General features: G+C 45.7%; 1 protein-coding gene across 5 annotated transcripts in view; it reads left to right on the top strand.

Annotated features, from left to right (window-relative positions):
* The window catches only part of Rbms3 (RNA binding motif single stranded interacting protein 3), a 665,104-nt gene that overhangs the window by 134,805 nt on the left and 511,730 nt on the right, over window positions 1–18,569 (top strand). For 3 of the 5 annotated variants that reach the window (XM_032911068.1, XM_032911067.1, XM_032911065.1), the window contains exon 2: window positions 13,362–13,519. In XM_032911068.1, coding sequence (XP_032766959.1) covers window positions 13,362–13,519 — 158 coding nt within the window. The remainder of the gene's footprint in view (window positions 1–13,361; window positions 13,520–18,569) is intronic. The other 2 variants (XM_032911069.1, XM_032911066.1) reach the window with 1 other exon arrangement.

The following is an 18,569-nucleotide window of genomic DNA, read 5'->3' as shown; positions in this document are numbered from 1 at the left end:
AGTATAATAACGGGTAAAGGCTGTTTACCTGGGGATCTCGACATAAGACAGGGCAGCGTAGCCTTGCTTCAAAAGACTACTTACAGGGGTTGGGGATTTAGCTCAGTGGGTAGAGCGCTTGCCTAGCAAACGCAAGGCCCTGGGTTCGGTCCCCAGCTCCGAAAAAAAAGAAAAAAGAAAAAGAAAAAAAGAAAAAAAAAAGACTACTTACGGTCGTGTCAAGATGGGCACTGTAGAAGTGCTTTAGCATTCTCACAACAGCCACAGAGCACTGAAGAGGTGACCGTGGGCTAGTTACTCTTCTGTTATTGTATTGAAATACCATGGGATAGCATTTCATTCTTACATATGAAGGAGGACACACACACACACACACACACACACACACACACACACACACACGAGGCAGGGAGACAGACAGATGGATAGACAGACGGAAATGAACAAGAATTAGTGCCACATCATAAAACCTCAAATCCTACCCCCAGTCATGCACTTCCTCCACCAAGTCTCTACCTACTAAGGATTCCATAACCATCTTAAACTGGGCTGCCAACTGAGTATCAACCGAGTATTTAAATATAAGGACTTATATTTGAAGGCGGGGCCCTGGGGGTATTTGTACCACAGCATGGCTTTATGTAGCATCCCTCATTTGGAATCTTTAACAACATCCTGTTAAGATATAACTCACTGTTACAGATGAGGAGAAAGGGGAGGGTAGAAAAAGTAGCTACTTCTGTTGGGCAGTAAGTTGTTAAAAACAAGCTATGGACCCAAGGCATGGGATGCTTATGGTCTGTGTTTTTCCTCTGCTAGCGATGACGGCGAGCGACCCGCCTCTCTTGTTTAGGGAACAAGCCCATCAAGGGTAAAGAAAGGGGTGTTGTTTGCCCATCTTAGAACTTCAGTTCAATCCCTTCGATAAATAACAAGACCAGTTAGGGAGGTGGGGAGTGGAACCACCTTACCATTGGCTGCAGTTTGTCCTCTAGGCGAGAGGATCACATCCAGTTCAAAGGAAAGACTCTATGGAAGTCTGAGTTTGTGCACATTATTTCGAGAAACTTTCTCAAGTCCAGGGTGTGTGGGCCTGTAATACACAGGGGGAAATGAATATTCCTAGTTTATAATTATGAGAAAGAGAAGTTTGGATGTGTCAATATTTGATATGTGTCTGATGATATAAAAATTGTAATAAATGTAGCTGTAGGATTAAATGTCTGGTATTTTATAGTCTCACTGCCCAACAATAGGAAATGTTAAAAATGCTATTTATGCAAAATTATCTAGCCAAGCACTTTTATCCCTTTCATGTTTATTCATTCATTCATTCGTTCATTCACTCACTCATTCATTTATCTATAGACAGGGTCTTGTGTAGACCCAGCTAACTTCAAACTGGCTGTGTAGCCAAGACCGACCTTGGACTTCTCCTCTACATTCCTCATGCGCTAAGGGGATCAGAGACATGCACTGCTGTGTTTGGTTTGTGTCGGGTTGGGGACCAAGCACAGGGCTTCTACATTAGAATGAGGTGCTTACCCTAAATTTGGTTAGTGCTGAGGCTTGAACCCAGGACCTCCTGCATGCTAGCCAAGCACTTCACCAGTGAGCTACGTCCTTACTTCCTTTTTAACGGCATTTTATTTTTAGATGGTCTCACTGAGTTAGCCATACCAGCTTTCAGCCTATTCTTTCACCTAAGTGACCTTGAACTTGTGACCTTCCTGCCTCAGTAGCTGGTGCCATAAGGCTGCGCAAACCAGGCCCTGCCTGCTGTCACACTTTTGATCTGTGTCCTAATATTGTCTCCTGTATGAAATTTCGTTATGTTTTATGGCCCAAATTTCCTAGATTTAGGGCTTTGAAAGCTTACTTTCTCTTCACGTTTAATTTTGCTGCATCATTAAAAGATGAATAAATAGGTTAATAAAACGACGACGGAACTATTTTCTGTCACGGAGTTTAGGTTGTTGTTTATGGACCTGCAGACTTGCTCTGTTAGCTCACTGTAAGGAGTTCTTCTTGGGGTATCAGCTCTAAGGAAGCCTAGGAGAATGGCATTTTATGCAGATGCTGGGGTTCGCTGTTCCTATAAAGCACTTCATGTATATTGAAAATGTAGAATGGTCAGGAGGTAGAGACAGATGACAATTCTGTACCAACAGTTCCTGTCAGTCTCCTTCTCACTCCTTCCCTTTGCCCCTCCCTCCCTCCTTCCCTTTGCCCCTCCCTTCCATTCTCCCTCCTTTCCTCCCTCTGTCTCTCTCTTCTTTCCTCCCCCCTCCTTCCCTCCCCCCCTCCCTCCCTCTCTGTTTCCTTCTCCCCCTTCCTCTTCCTTCTTTAATTTAACAAACCAACTTGTTTTTATAACTCATTAGCCACCAGTAAGCAGATCAACAATATGAGATTTTAATAAGAAGATTAACTGATTGAGCCAAGAAATGGTTCCCTATTTCGTGATGTTCTTGATGGAGGGGGGAAATTTGAAAGAGTTAATTTAGTAGTAATAAAGTGTTGCCTCAGCCTGTCTTTGTCAACTACATTTATCAGTCTCTGTTCTTTTTATGTGGGAGGGCAAACTCCATACAGCTAGGATTAATGGTTAGCAATGCTGCCATTTTTTTATGTCAGGGAAATGTTGAAAGTATTCGACTTTAGAGCAAAGACGAGGTCTTAAAACACAGTTACTTAACATTGTTTAAAAAGGATTTCTAAATATTTAAAACCTTTAAATAAGTTCTCTTCCCCGTCTATGTTATTAGGGGGGAGAGAGAGAGAGAGAGAGAGAGAGAGAGAGAGAGAGAGAGAGAGAGAGAGAGACAGAGAGAGAGACAGAGACAGAGACACAGAGAGAGACAGAGAGTGACAGAGAGAGAGACAGAGAGACAGAGACAGAGACACAGAGAGAGAGAGACAGAGAGAGACAGAGACAGAGACACAGAGAGAGACAGAGACAGAGACACAGAAAGAGACAGAGAGTGACAGAGAGACGGAGAGACAGAGATAGAGACAGAGACACAGAGAGAGACAGAGAGTGACAGAGAGGAAGAGAGAGACAGAGAGACAGACAAGGACAGAGAGAGGGAGAGAGACAGAGAGAGACAGAGAGAGAGACAGAGAGAGAGACAGAGACACAGAGACAGAGACACAGAGAGAGACAGAGAGAGACAGAGAGAGACAGAGACAGAGAGACAGAGACAGAGACACAGAGAGAGACAGAGAGTGACAGAGAGAGAGACAGAGAGAGAGAGAGAGGCGGGAGGGAGAGAGACAGAGAGACAGAGAGAGAGAGAGACAGAGAGAGACAGAGAGAGAGACACAGAGAGAGAGAGAGAGAGAGAGAGTGTGTGTGTGTGTGTGTGTGTGTGTGTGTGTGTGTGTGTGTGTGTGTGTGTGTGTGTGTGTTTATGTACGGATGACTATGGAGGTCAGAAGAGGGCACAAACCTCCTGGATATCCTAGAGCTTGAGCTAAAGATAGTTGTGAACTGCCAATCGTGAGTGCTGAGAACTGTCCCTGGGTCCTCTGCAAGAGCCGTATGGGTTCCCTAACCACCGAGCCATCTGTCTAGTCCTTGTCATTTGAGAATTTTCAATCAAGATGAAGAATACTTACTTGTTACAAACAAATCAAACACGTCTTATTCTTTCTATACATTGAATTTTACTTGCAGAATCCGTTCTGTCTCAACAGCTCATGCCAATCTCCTGCAAGTCTTTTCCAGTGGCATTCACTCTGGTCAGGAGTCATGTCAGCTGAAAGATATTTTATATGCTGTATTTTAGACCGGCTTCCAGAATGTCCCTTGAACTAATAGCAGAGACTCCATTCAGAGATATGGTTACTGTCAATATTCCTAGACAGTGTTCTTGGTCTGACACACACACACACACACACACACACAGAGACAGAGAGACAGAGAGACAGAGAGACAGAGAGACAGAGAGACAGAGACAGAGAGAGAGAGAGTCCTCTTGCAGTTAACATTGCAATCTGTGCAGTCATGGCTCATTTTTCCATAAGCACCAATCACGGTCGCCATTAGAGCCGTGAGCTGTTGGGATAGAGTGGTAAGTTTCTATCTAGTGCTGGTCTCAATGCAGGGCCATGGCCCTTTCAGCTCAGGCTATAGCCCCACAAAATTTGAAGCGAGTGCTAATTTTATTAGTTTTTCCTTGAAGAAATCAGGAGCTGGTCAGCTGAGAGGAGCAAGTTGGGCAAAGACTAGGTGCCCTTGGTGTTTGGAGGGTTGGCAATGTTTATAAGAGCCTGCCGGTGTGCTGTAGAGCAGCCCATCTCCCAGCTTATAAATGTTTTCCTGAAATTTGTCGAGCGGTCCTTGAACTGCACAATAACTAGTTTACTTGTGTTTTCAAGTACCGTGAATTTTAAAATGTCATTTAATATCCAGACCTCTGAACAGAACCTAATGACTATTGACGGCGCCTGTTTATCAACAGAAAAGAATGCCATGCACTTACGCAATCTGCCAAGGTCTTAAAAACCAATACGTAAGCCAGACTGACTCTCATCCTAACAGAAGTGCGATTACAAAAACAACTCAGTGGTGATTTGTGAATACCTTGGAGCTAATTAGCCATTCCATGAGATGTGATTGTCTCGTTACCGCTCATGACCAGATTCTGGTTCTTGATCAAAACGGAAAAGCTGGGCTCTGATGGCTTCATCCAAGGCTTTAAAAATTAACTAGCTCTTCAGCACGCTCTGCGAGGTAGATGACGTCACCTGAAAACCGGAGACCACGTGTAAGGATCTCCCCCATGAGGATGAGATGGATGATAAAATTTTATCGTATATATGTATATACCTGTGTGCCTGTGTATAACATATATGTAATTTGAAAATATTTTGCACTACATTTTGTATATCACAATATGTAAAATATAAATAAGATTACATAATTTATACATATTCCACATCTCTTATATATGTTAGGTTGACAATATCCCAATGAAGTAAATGAGCATAGTTCCCCCTCTTCTTCAGACACAGGTTGGCGTCCCTAGTCAGTGGCGGGGCTGGTAGAGACTCAGCAGGCTCCGTAGAGTTCTTAAGCATCAGGTTCCTGGAGACTGTTGACCGCAGCCATTACCTGGACCAGCGGACAGGGGATGCTCACACGATTACCTTTTGTGAGCCGTTTCCTTCTTTATTGCTCATTTCCATATCTGTGCTGTGGGGAGGAAAAGAGACAGAGCGCCGGCCTTCCACCAAACTCTATTATCACCGGCATAATGGAGGCCATTGTTTTCAGTCATCCTATTCCAGACAGTGGAGAGGCAATTGCCTGGCCTGAAATCGGAAAAAGCCATAATGTGCCTGGTTCCTGAAACCATGGCTGAAATTGTGTGGCTGGCCTGAGACACCCATTTAGCTGCATTCTCTGTGACTTGCACACACTGGATTCACGCCATCACCCTCATTTGAGGCTCTCACAGATGCACTCATGTCCGCCGCCCCTCTGATCCTGCTGGTTCCCTCGGGTTGTGTCCGGACTCATGGCCGACACCGCCCCTCCTAACCTGTCCATTATCTTAAGTTGTGTCAGTGCTCCGCGCTCCATGCAAAGAGGTATGCAGAAGCAGAGTTATATGGAAATTAGCTCTGTCTAGGGGAGGAATCCAACAGTTACCACAACATTCTACCTTGAGCAATGGACTTCTTGCGCATGCCAGTTAAATAATGTACGGTTTATGACAGGAATGCGGTCCGTCTTCATTTTTGGCGTATAAATATGTTGGCGTGTCAATCCCACGGGAGACGTTATCCCTTGAGTGGATAAAAGACTACAAATTCTATTGTGCTGGAGATGGATAAAAACGAACTGAGTAGACCATCCGCAGAACAGACTGCTGTGTGCCGGACTCCTTGGCTTCTCCAAACCACCAGACCAACTGCCGCCGGGCTCTGCCAGCGACCAGATGCCGGCAGGAGAGCTGACTGCAGCTTGGCACCAGAACCCCGGGACTCCAAGCCAAGGGGAATTGCATGCAAAAAAATATTTAACATTCTCTTTGCAAGAGATTTATGTTTTCAATCCAGTGGGAGAAGTATGTTTCAGACTCAGTCTGACACAGATGAAATGTTCTCTGACGTCTCAGCTTCGGAGTGTAGAGGCAGGGGGAAGTCAGGAGCGCCACATGTACTTAAGAAGCTGACATTGGGGTTGGAGTGGGCTTCTCCTCCCCCTCCCCCACCATGAAGTAAGTTAGTTAGACTAGGTTAATTAATATCATTATTCTGTGAAGAAGTTGTTTTGATATTTCAAGGGCAGGGGTTGTGTTAACGTCCTGGTTTGCCGCTCTTATTCAGCGTGCCTCTGGCAATCTTGGAAGACATTTTTGATTGTTAATAGCTTTGTGTGGAGGAGGATGATCTGTCTGGCTTCTCGATGGAAAGGAGAGACGCTATTGGATCTCAGACAATGCACAGGACAGTGCACATAACAAAGAAATGTCCTTCCTACAACGTCCAGGGTGGCAGAGTTGAGGTACCTTCAATTAAAATGTCACAACCTCTTGCTGCTAAGTATTGAAGAAATGGAGTGACATTATCTAAAAGAAGGTTTTGTTTTCCCTCTCACTACTTTCTTGACTCTCTTGGTGGGCAGGCAGCATTTATTAGACGGCGTCCATTACTTTCTGCGAGACAGGAATGCCCCGCAGTCAGCTCTCGTGTTCACCCAAACCACAGCAAGGAACCCTCCAGCAATCCTGCTCACAGACCCGGGCATCTCACAAGAGTGTGAGAGGACCTGAGGTGGGTGCTACAGTTGAGGCACATGGACCAAGCTCACTAAGCAAGCCAGCATCTGAGAGCGAACCCCCCTCCTCCACTCGCTCCCAAACCTCCCACTCCCGGCCATTCATCTTCTTGTTAAACAACCGAATGCAAACAGTTGAACTCACTTGCTTGACATCACATGAAGAGCTCATCCCTGGTTCGGATGGTGACGTCCCCTTTAGAAATTAAAGGTCAAGGTGACTTCATTTATATTCTGAGGGGAGGGTTGCTTCCACTTCCCTTGGCTGTTAGCCACCCTCCGCACCACCGCTGCTCACATCTGCCTGCATCAGCACCCACACCTGTCCTGTCCGGCTTGGCTGACTTCCTGGAAGAACCTTTCTTGGGGTCCATGCATCATGAAGAGTTGAAGTTTAACCCCGCCTGTAGGGCTTCTGATGTCAGGCTCCTTAGGATCAAACCTGGGTCCCTACTGTGTGACCTTGAAGAGGTCATTCTTTCTCCACTGCCTCTTTTGGCCTTGGCAAAATGAGGGGAACACTGTTTATCTCACTAGGCTCATGGTGCTGGTGGGTAACATAGCAAATGCTCACCCGCCATACAAAAAAAGTTACCCCTAAATACCTTCACTGCCATTTTAAGTGTCTTCTTCCTATAACTGTATCAAATCCTTTAAAGAAGAAACTGGTAGGGATATTCTAGTTGGCAGTCCCAGTGTGTGGTTAGCCTCTCTTCAGTGACCCCCCGATGACTCTCTTACCAGGGTCACCATGCATAAACACCAAAGAAAAGCCTGTGGATTTGTGAGTGCACCAGAAGTCCCCTCTCTCCTTAGAGCCATCACCCAAAGCCCACACATTCAAACATCTACTTCTACTGCTTCTAACCGTGCTGACTCTGCAAATTCATCCCCCTGTCACAGCACAGTGATCAACGGCTCAGTAACCACAGACCATAAGTCCTCTGTACCCCTAAATATGATTTATAGACTGTGGCCTTGAACAATATAGCAAAGTCAATTTTATCTGAAGGAAAATATTATTTTACTAACATTTTAAAAATCCCCTTCTTGGTGGCTCAGGATGATTTAAATCTAATCAATGATAAAATTCCAAATCCAGCAGGAGACAAAGAATGAAGGATAAAGTGTACCAGCCACTTAAATCAGAAAAATGGTTCCTGGATACACTGACACTGGGGGTTATTGACAATCCCCACTCTCTCCTCCCTCCCTCCTCCCTCCCTCCTTCCCTCCTCCTTCCCTTCCTTCTTCCCTTCCTTCCTCCCTTATTTCTTTCCTTCCTTCCTTTTTCTGAGGATCCTGTGGTTTTACTAGCTGTGTTCTGGCAGCCAGAGGATACCAAATTGCTCTTGGTTTCCACAAATGAGTTCACGTAGGCTGTGCATTTACCAGGCATTCTGGGAACCCTTCTTCACCTTGATGTTGGTAAAGGAATGCTATTTTGAAAAGGGGTGGAGAGGAAGGAATTTAGAACTTTTGAACACAAAGAACAACTTGCAGTTCTTGTGGCTATTTAAATCATGGGGTATCCCTGAAAGAATAATAAAACCTTTGAGACTAGGAAGGGTTTATTATTAAGCGGTAACGTCTGTAGATCTGCTGGTTCCACCGTAGAGCGACTCCTCTTTCGACAGAACTTCCTGAAATTTTAAGCAGGAAGTTGGCAGAACATCACTTTTACTATTTCATGGTTTTTTTTTTCTCCCTATGACCTAGAACCTTCACATTCATTTATAAGAAGCAAATTATACATCTGTCTGATGAGAGGATTCGATTGGTAAAAGGCTTGTCACATAAACAGGGGAATCTGAGTTCGGATTTCTAGAACCCACAGAAAATGTTGGTTATGGCGGCCTGTGCCTGAGACCTCAGCGCTAAGGAGAACCAGGAGATGCCTGAAGCGCATTGGGCAACCAACTTACCTGATAGTGAGAGCTTCTAGTTCAGGTTCAGTTAGAGATCTTGTGTCAAGGTGGGAGACAGTTAAGGAGACACTGAAGACAGACCTTTAGCTTCCACACACGCATGCACACCAGTGTACATGTGTGTCCACAATGACAGTAACAAGTACACTCACCACACACCCAGACACATGAACAGACACACAGATGCCCGTGAGAACACACACACACACACACACACACACACACACATAATTAACTCTTGTCTTCATTTCTATGCATACAACTTACCTCTCCCCTTCTCAACATCGTTTTGCCTTAGCCTTTTTTATTCCACTGGGTACTCTGGCCTTGTTGGAGGACTCATTGATCATTGTAGGCATGATGCAATTTGCTAAATGGTGTTCTACTTACGGAAATGCCTGCAAAGAGCCCTGGGGGAACAAAAGAATTAACTAAACACGTATTGATCATGTCATATCTGCTGCTTTTCTTATTTGACCAGTCCAGGACTGTCTGGTCTCTCTCGTTCTGTGAAGCGGGGAGCTGGGGGACATTCTTTAGGTTCCGTGGTGGTTTTAAGTAAGCAAGGGTAGGAACTGCTTTAAACAAAGTCTCATTTTTAGAGAAACCCTAGCACAGTGTAGAAGTTAAGGAATTTGGAGGGAGGGGCCTTGAGAGTGGTGGCCAAGAGCTTTGAAATCAGTCCTGCCTGGGAATTATTAGACAATGTAGCACTGAATAAGACCGACAAAAAAAAAAGTCAATGTGGTCTGACCTACGGTGAGCTAGAGACCTGGACACCACTCTAATAAGCACCAAAAGCACCTACTATGAGCAGTGCTTATACAAGAGGAAAGGTTCATGTGCCCAGGAGTGTCCAAGGAGGGCTACAGCATAATCAAGCTGACGTTTTCTATGTTTTAAAAATGTTCAAGTCTTACGCATATATTAAATTCTGAAAGGCAAGAGATATAGTTCACTGAATGCAAATACTCAAAGCAGACCCCATGTGTCTGCCTACATAAAAGTATGGATGGGGGAGGGGCAGGGAAGTCCACATTAACAGTGCTGATCTTGCACTTGCAGTAGGCAGAGCTAGAGAAAGAGTTAGAACCAGGTCCATTCTGGGAGATGATAGCTCTGACCTCTGTTCCTCAGCTTCCTGCTCTCTCTCTCCTCCTGCCCACCCGTCTCTTCCTCTCTTTGTTCCTCATTCTTTCATTTTGAGTCAGTCTTGCACGGGACAATTCTGTCACCTCCTTTGGGTGTCTCTGATCTATCCAGTGACTCACAGGCCTGTGTAAGGGTACAGGAGAGGAGGGTGAGCAGACAGGGCACCTGAAGACAGAATGTAATGCCAGACGGCACACTCGGGCCAGGAGAAGGACCGGGAATTTGGAGGGTTGGGCGGCTACTCAACACCAAGACCTTCGGTGGGGGGCGGTGTCCGGGCTTGAAAAATGATGACTCTGCAAAGACCCAGGGGCTCGTGATGGGGGGTTTCATGTGTGGGGAGCTGGGGAAGGGTATGGAAACCAGTACAGTGAGATGCCCATTGAGGTCCTGAATCTTAAGGAGCATTCCCATAGAGCGACTTGTAAATATGAACCAGGGTTAATCCGAGACCTTACTAGGTGGAAAGCGGATGCGATAGCAGGAAACAAGGCTGAATCCCGTGAATGCATCCCTCTGTCTCCGTAACCAGCATCCTGTTTATTCCTCTCATTCATTTGCATATTATTTGCATAAGAGAAAGCCTAAAGATTTATAACCGCCTTCTGTTTATCTCATACAGGCTAGGGAGATTCAAGATGGGGTAGACTTTAAGGAACTAAGCCCAACATGTCGATATGAACCATGTTGTGAATGCCAGGAAGGAAAATGGCTTCCAGGTGCTCCCTTTGAAATGAGAAGCATCAGTAAGAGGCAATGGGGCGGGGTTAGGAGCGGAAATGGAGGAAGGGAGCTTCCCAGGGTGAAGGAGTCCGGTCCAGGAAGCAACTGGAGGGAGGAAGAGAAGCAAGTGGGACTTTAGGATGGACTTGGTGAAGGGTACGCGTGGCCTCAGCTCAGTGGGAGTCCCTACATCCCTCCATGATGTATTCTAGATGTTCCTAAGGACGAGGTCAGTTCTAATTATTGGCTGTCCTCTGCTTCCACGGGCCGCAGGCCTGTCCACTTAGCATTGTCATTTTCGGTGTTTTGTTTTGTCTAGAACGAGATCCCAACAGCATAAGGTATAGCTTGTTATCGCTGCCTCCCATCATACCATCAAGGTAGCCCTTCGAGTTCTTCCACAACTAAGCTGTTGAGTAGCCGGGTGACCTCCGTTTTAGGGGCTTTCCCCGTTGCTTTGACACAAAGAAAAGCGACGTGAGGAAGGGAGGGCTTCCTCCTGCCCACAGTACGAGAGTACAGTATAGTCCCCCTCCCACTGTGGGGGAAGGGCCTGATGCCAGGAGCTGGAGACAGCTGGTCACATCGCATCTACAGTCAGGAAGAAAAGATGGCTCCTGGGCTTCAGGGGACGGAGACCCTCGGGGGATACTTATCTCCCAGGTCAGTATAGATCCCGCCGACTTGACAGTCAATCTCGGCTACCACATAGGCTTGAATAAATTCATTTCTGCTACTGAGCCCCAAGCTTCCTACTCGACTCCCTCGTTGCAATCACTCAGGCTCTAGGAAAGAGCCCGGATAAGTTTTTCAGTAGAATAGTTTAAAAGACGTAATGACTTTTATTGACCTGCATTGTCTGTGTCTGTGCGAGTTAATGACACAATGTGTTGCCAATAGGATCTAGAAGAGGGCATCGGGGTCCCTCAGAGCAAGTTACAGGCAATTGTTACTCTCAAACCTGAGTGCTAGAAACTGGGCCTGGGCCCCTGCAAAGGCAAGGGACATTCTTCACCTCCGAGCCCTTTCTCTGTGATCCCTTTCTCGAACCCCATCTACTGTCTTGAAGAATATGCTCATTCCTGCTTTTGCGTGACATTCTGGATTCCAAGTAAAAAACTTGGCCTTCTTAGAACACGGTCAGCAGTGATGGTCTAGCCACGCAACATATGACTTCGTCAGTGGCTTTTGGGAGCAGCCATGTCTGCGTCAGCTCACTAAGGTCTCTAACAGACCCTGGGACCATAATCTTGTTCATGTTAACGAGACTGGTGTTACCTAGAGGGGTTGCGTCACCATCTAATGGTCACCCAGCCGATAAGAGAGGCGGCAGGAACCCAACCCAGGCATTCTGTGTAATTAGAGATCTGAAGATGGTCTGCATGAAGAATGGTGAAATAAAATAAGTGATATATTTACCAATTTTGATCTGTAGAAGTGTAATTACCTTCATGTCACATATCCCAACCTTTGTGAGGCAATTTTATTATGTGAAATTTGACGTAAAATGTTTTGACCGATTAAAGTAGTGGAGAACCCCGAAAGGAAGGGAGGCCCCAGCGTGCTCAGGGCACATCAGGCAGCACCTGTAGGAGAGGTTTTAGCTCTCAAATGCCAAGAACAGCTGTCGTTAGAGTCTGGTGGACAAAGGCCACTCGATAATAAACCTCCCACAGTCAACGGGACACTTGTAATGCATGAATCCTCCTGTTCAGGGTCCCAGTCTCTAGGGTCGGATATTTCAAATCGGTTACGATCTTTTGAATCAGGTCGTGATGGGACACAGCCTGAGAGTGGGAAAAGGAGCTGAGACAGATGTATTTCCTCCCTCACTTGCTCACACGCTCATTCATAGAACCAGGATGGTTCCTGCACACCTAGAATCATGCTCTACCACAGGGGGATGAAGGTAGCAGATGGAAGTTTCTTTGGAGAAAAGGAGAGGCTCAGAGAATAGGGACGATAAAGCTGTTTCACTGTTAGACCGTCTTTGTGCAATAGGGAAGAGGGTAACATGCTAATCGAGAAGCATAAGGAGAACCAGTCTGGCGAGGGACAAAATCAAGGCTGAGGGTGTCTGCCAAGAGTGCCTGCTAATTCACTGTCTGCCAGGCGTGGTTGTGCTGATCCAATGTTGGGCCAGAGGAGGGGCAAAGCAAGTGATGAGTGATAATGTTCTCAGAACAGCATGGAACATGGTATTGGTGTGTGTGTGTGTGTGTGTGTGTGTGCATGTGTGTGTGTGTGTGTGTGCATGTGTGTGCATGTGTGTATGTGTGTGTATGTATGTGTGAGTGTGTACTTTGTGCCTGTGTGTGGTATGTGTGTGCACGCACACTCGAGCGCTTGTGCATGTGTGTGTGTGCATGAATGTGTGCATGTGTGTGTGCATGTGTGCATATGTGTATACATGTATGTGTTAATGTGTATTGTGTGCCTGTGTGTTATGTGTAGTGTGTGTGCATGCACACACTTGCGCGTGCATGTGACTGTGTGCACAAATGTGTACATGTGTGTATGCATGTATATGTGTGTGCCTGTCTGTGTGCACAAATGTGTGCATGTGTATGTATGTGCCTGTGTGTGTTGTGTATGAGCATGAATATGTACATGTGTGCATGTGTGTGTGTGCATGCATGTATGTGTGTGTGTTAAAGAGGATGAGTGGCTTGATTTGCACTACCTTTAGTGAATGCTGCTGGCCTGTATATAGGCCCTGGCTTCTGTTTGTCCAGTAACAGTCTGTTCTGTTTTCCTTCTGTTTGCAGCAGTCCTATGCACCAGCTCCCCACCCCATGGCTCCTCCCAGCCCCAGCACAAACAGCAGCAGCAACAGCAGTGGGGAACAGTTGAGTAAGACAAACCTATACATTCGAGGACTTCCACCAGGCACCACTGACCAGGACCTCATCAAGCTATGTCAACCGTAAGTGTCCTGGGGTTCCCTGGGCCTGTTCCGATGTACACATCACCTGTGGGGACACCCCACGGGCTGCTGTACCCACTGCAGACTCAATGAGGAAGCCTCTTCTACATAGGTGGGGGGTGGGGACTTGCTCCAGCTTCCTTCAGGGAGTGGGGTTTGGTGTGTGGCTGTGTGGGCGTGTTTCTTGAACAGAGGGCTTGGGGACTGGAGCCAAGCCATGCATATTGACTCAGAAGTCAATATGGAAGTCAGAGGGTGACAATAGAGACTTCTTCACTGCTGAAGCTGGAGACGGCTTGGTGATGGGTGACTATGGTCATGGAAGGAGCCGCATTAGGGAGCGGTGTCAATGATGCAGGTGGTTGCAGGATGCCGTCCTGCCTGAGCACCAGAACTTTTCTAGCCATACTTGGTAAACACAGGTTTAACCAGGACCTGATCATTGGCCCTTTAATTCCCCTAGAAGTAGCTATTCCCAAGCCTCATGACTACTTCCCATCCAAGCCAAGAACCCTCTGATGGAATCCTTCTATATTGCCCAAGATAGATAGAAATAGTTGAGTCTTACTCCAAAAATGTTTTCATTAATTCCTTATCTATAAACACACTTATTATCACTGCCATGTCTTTGCAAGTTAACATAGCATGGGTTTCCCCAACAAATAAACTCTGTAACAAATTGTGAACTAAGGATCCCAGGCTGGTGTTTTTAGATTTCCCTCCTATTATTTTCAAAATATCATCGATACAGATAGCTGTGATTGAATTGTCCTATGATAATTTTAAATTTGGGAGACGCTACTACTCGGTTGCTTCTTTTCTCCCTTGTAGCCCGGTTGCTATTTATTTTGTGAGTTTTCCAACCTCTAAGCTATGAGAAGGGGAAACGCAACCGGCAGTATTTATTTGCCTTCGTTATGAATCGAAAAGTTGAGAGTTCCTATCTAGACAACAGATAATGGTGGACAGACATAAACGGACATCCAAAAAGTCATAGCCAGATGATCAGCTAGTAAAACAATAGGTGGGGATGGATAAACACACCCTGTTGCTACGTCTGTGTGATCGTCCAAGATGTAGTACGGAATCGTGCAGGGAAAATGCTTACTTAGAAGACATCAGCTTTAGTCTTCTAATGTTAGAACTGCTGTGACAAAGGCATATGGACATCTGTTAATTTTTATTTTACAAAAGATACAGGGGTTGGGAATCAGAAGGCAAATAGCTTGTTAGAAAGATCTGCACTATTTAGGAGAGTAAAGTCTTAGAAAATACGAAAGTTGTTGGTTTTATGATTAGGTTTGTAGGTAAATTGTGTTTTCATTGGCTCATACTTGAGCCATATTCATACGGCACATTTTCTGGGTATTTTGTAGAGATTTTTTTTTCTAGTTGTTCTGTGCCATCCACGGAGTTCTGAGTCTGAGCGACTCTGCTCCACTGGGCCTGGAGAGGAAATCAAGAGGCAAGCATTTCTCACAGGCCCTCTCCTGTGGCAGATGCTTGCGAACTCTTCTCTCGTGGACACATGAGGACCACTGGCTGCTCTGGTCCGAAGCTTCTCTGTGTGATGAGGATGAGCAGGGGTGGCCACTCAGACATCCTCAGCCCTGGTGTGGTCATTCCAGTTTTCTCTTCTGGAAGATCGAGGTGAAGACTGGGACTGTGGCTCAGTCAGTAAAGTGCTTTGCTTTGTATGTGTGAAGACCTAAGTTCCCCTGACCTCCGACCCATGTAAAAGACCAGGAGTGGTGGTACACACTTGTAATCCAGTACTAGGTAGATGAAAACAAGAGGATCCCCTGGGTCAGCCGGCTTAGCCTACCTGGCAGGCTCTAGAATGATACCTGAGCTTACACGGATACATACATACACACATACATACATACATACATACATACATACATACATACATACATACAGGTGTGAACATGCACCCTACAACATACATACATTCATGCATGCACACATATGAACATTTACATATACACCCCATCACACCCCTGTCACTCAATCACAGGAAAGTGAGTGGAGATTTCCTTCTGTAGACTTCTCTTTGCACTGTTTGAGATGTGCTGAAACTGCCTCTGAGCAAGGCATCAGAACGCACTTGTTTTTCAATATTCTAGACTTCTGGGAGAACTTTGCTACAGACTTGGTGGCTTGGACTCAGCCATGTTTGGGAATGTGTGTATCATGGCAGTCAGGCATGTACAGGAGCATAGAAGTCTTGCTGATGTTTCTATGTATATTTGAGAAGTTGCAAGGATGTTGCAGAAGCAGGAAGTAATGGTAGGCCTTGTGCACGAATAGTTGCCAGTTAACAAGACTTAGCCAGTGGTCAAGTTACTGTAAAAACACTTTTGGGTTCACTAGTCACTGAAGTGATTAGGATGTGGTATTAATTGCTTGTAATATTTTCCTTATAGAATCATAGAGAGCAGTTATGACTACTTAGCATAGTAGAAGTAATTGTGTGTGAAGATGTCTGGCTCCCACCCCCAACCCTGGATGTGTCATCAGTGAAGTCTGTGACCTTAGGCAAATCAAAGAATGTATCAGAACCGAAGCTATTTACATTTCTTTAACTCTGAAATTTAGTGGGTGAGGGCCTCTCTTGGAACTCACCTTTGTCAGCCTGTGTCTCTTTCTCTTGTCTCCCTGTCCAGCACTGGCACAGCCTCGGCCTGGGGTGGCTAACCACTGTAAGAGCCGCTGGCTGGGGGTGCTCTTGCTGGGAGACAGACGCAGCTCATTTGGAAAGCCTTGTCCCCTCTTTTGCAGCCTTAGTTCCCTACGATGCATATAATTTGCATGTATCGTTTTCAAACTTGACATTTCTATCAGGGACCCAACATTTTAAGAGAGGAAGAAAAGACTTGTTTTTTGTTTTGAGGCCGTGCCCCATGCATTCCAGGAGGGCTTCAAATGCCACGTTTAGACCAAGACGCTCATGAACTTCTCTGACAGCCCTGCCTCTGCCTTGTAGGTTCTGAAGTTGATTACAGGTATGCACCACCGGCCCTGGTTTATGTGGTGCCTCCTATCAAACCCAGGGCTTTAGGCATGCTAGACAAACCTGCCAGCTGAGTAGTGTCCCAGGCAGTATTTGCAGGGTTCCGTGCACCCAGTTACCATGCTAATTCCTATGAGGTTCCAGGCACTTCTCACGTGAAAGGAAGTGTAATGATTACTAATATTGGTGATAATAAAATGATAGAAAACAGAGGTTCAAAAGCACCATAAATACAGAATTTTCTGGCATTAAGATATGGCACCCCGTATGAATGTTAACGCACAACAAGATGGTGATATAAAGGAAAATAAATACAGTATGCTTCAATGTGTAATATGAAAACAAATTTAAATGACCCCCCACCTCTGTGTGTTCAGACGAGAAGTAAAAATCATGGGTAAAGGGGTGAAGCTGAAGGATAAGAATCAGGAAAACAGACTTTTGCTCTGTGGCCATGTCTAGTTGTAGCCGTATCTTAGATAGGTGCTTGGCTGTGCACGCTTAGTAGGAAATGGGACCTTTTGTATCTCTTTAGAAAGCTCAGAATACAGACTACTCTTAACAAGGTTCTCAGTAAAGAAATATTTACAAGACAGACATGCAGGCCTGTGATTTCAGTGCCAGGGAGGAGGAAGGAGAAGGCAGAGGCATCAGAGTCATCCTTGGCAGCATAGAAGGTTGAGTGCTAGTCTACAGGACTCCAGACCCTGCTTAACAATGGCAGCAATGATAAAAACAAAAAGCAATCAAGAAAAGGATGTATTTACATAACACTTCTAGCATGTTGGCGGTGACACCGTTTAGATAAAGCCTTTGTCTTCATTCAGCTTTCCTTTTACTGGGGAAAGGAAGCGTGGATTAAATAAGCATTTGGCTTGAAATAAAAAAGGTAACCCTAAATTCAGAGAGGAAGCTTGACATGCCTTAGTTTATAACCTGCCCTCAGACAGTCACCACTGAGGAGACAACAATTAAGGTCATGAGAGGGAATCAATTTGATGAGGAACAAAGGGAGGGGCATCCCAGGCAGAGGGAACATCTTACTTGCAGACGCCATGTCTGTCAGAAACCCTGCAAGGACAAGAGCTTGAGCAGGTCAACGTGGCCATAGCGAAGGGCAGCCGACCTCGGAACAAGGTGAACCTGCAGCACAGAGGGGAACAAGACGTCTCTGTGAGGAAGCCGTAGAGTGGTCATAGGCAATCTCACTTTAGTTTGAAAAAAGTTAACTTTAGCTGCAGATCGAGGAGGAGGATCCTTGAAACTGCTGACCATTCAGAACAGGTACGACCGAAGCGTCAGTCGGAAGCAGGACTGACGGGCATCCAGAGAAGGTGTGAGAATGAGTGTTGGATGGCAGTGCTGGCAGAACCCTTGTGTATGAGGAAAGATGGGATGCGCTGGTCCTGGGGGCTGGATTTAGTGTCTTGTGTAACTGAGGTGAGGCAAGCTCTCCATGCCTGAGCTGCATTCTCAGCCACTCTGACTTTACGTAGAAACTCTGTTTAGACTTTGCTTCTTCACAGCTATGCTACCCCAGCTGGCCTAGGACTCTGCCTGTCACCCAAGGGGCCTTTAATGTGCAATCCTGCTGTCCCAGGCTCCCGAGTAGCTGGCATTATAGACTGCACCACAATCCACAATTGTATTCATGTGTCTTTAAATTAAAAAGCCAAGTAAAACAAGGCCTTAAGAGTCCAGTAGCTTCAAAACAAACAAACAAAAGGACAGAAATCAGGAAATATAATAAAATACTTGACTTTTATTTAGTCCCTGTCTCTTGCCTGTCACAAATGGGCACCCAGCATCCTATAAAACATCTACTGGCCGATACAGTAAAGGGATCAAAGACAGACACAGTAGAGACTGACAGAGAGGAAGACTCTTTAACACCAGGAGCTCTCAAACCCTGGTACACATTAGAATTACCCGACCAGTTAATCATACACACACGGGTGGTGTGGGCTACCAGGTGGCGATGATCACGGGTGGACACTTGGATCACAAGTGGCCTCTGCTTATCATAAGAGGAGC

The sequence above is a fragment of the Rattus rattus genome, chromosome 8 (assembly GCF_011064425.1).
Source record: "Rattus rattus isolate New Zealand chromosome 8, Rrattus_CSIRO_v1, whole genome shotgun sequence".
Lineage (NCBI taxonomy): Eukaryota > Metazoa > Chordata > Mammalia > Rodentia > Muridae > Rattus > Rattus rattus.
Note: the sequence above shows the minus strand (reverse complement) of the source record. Positions and strands in the feature narration are given on the sequence as shown.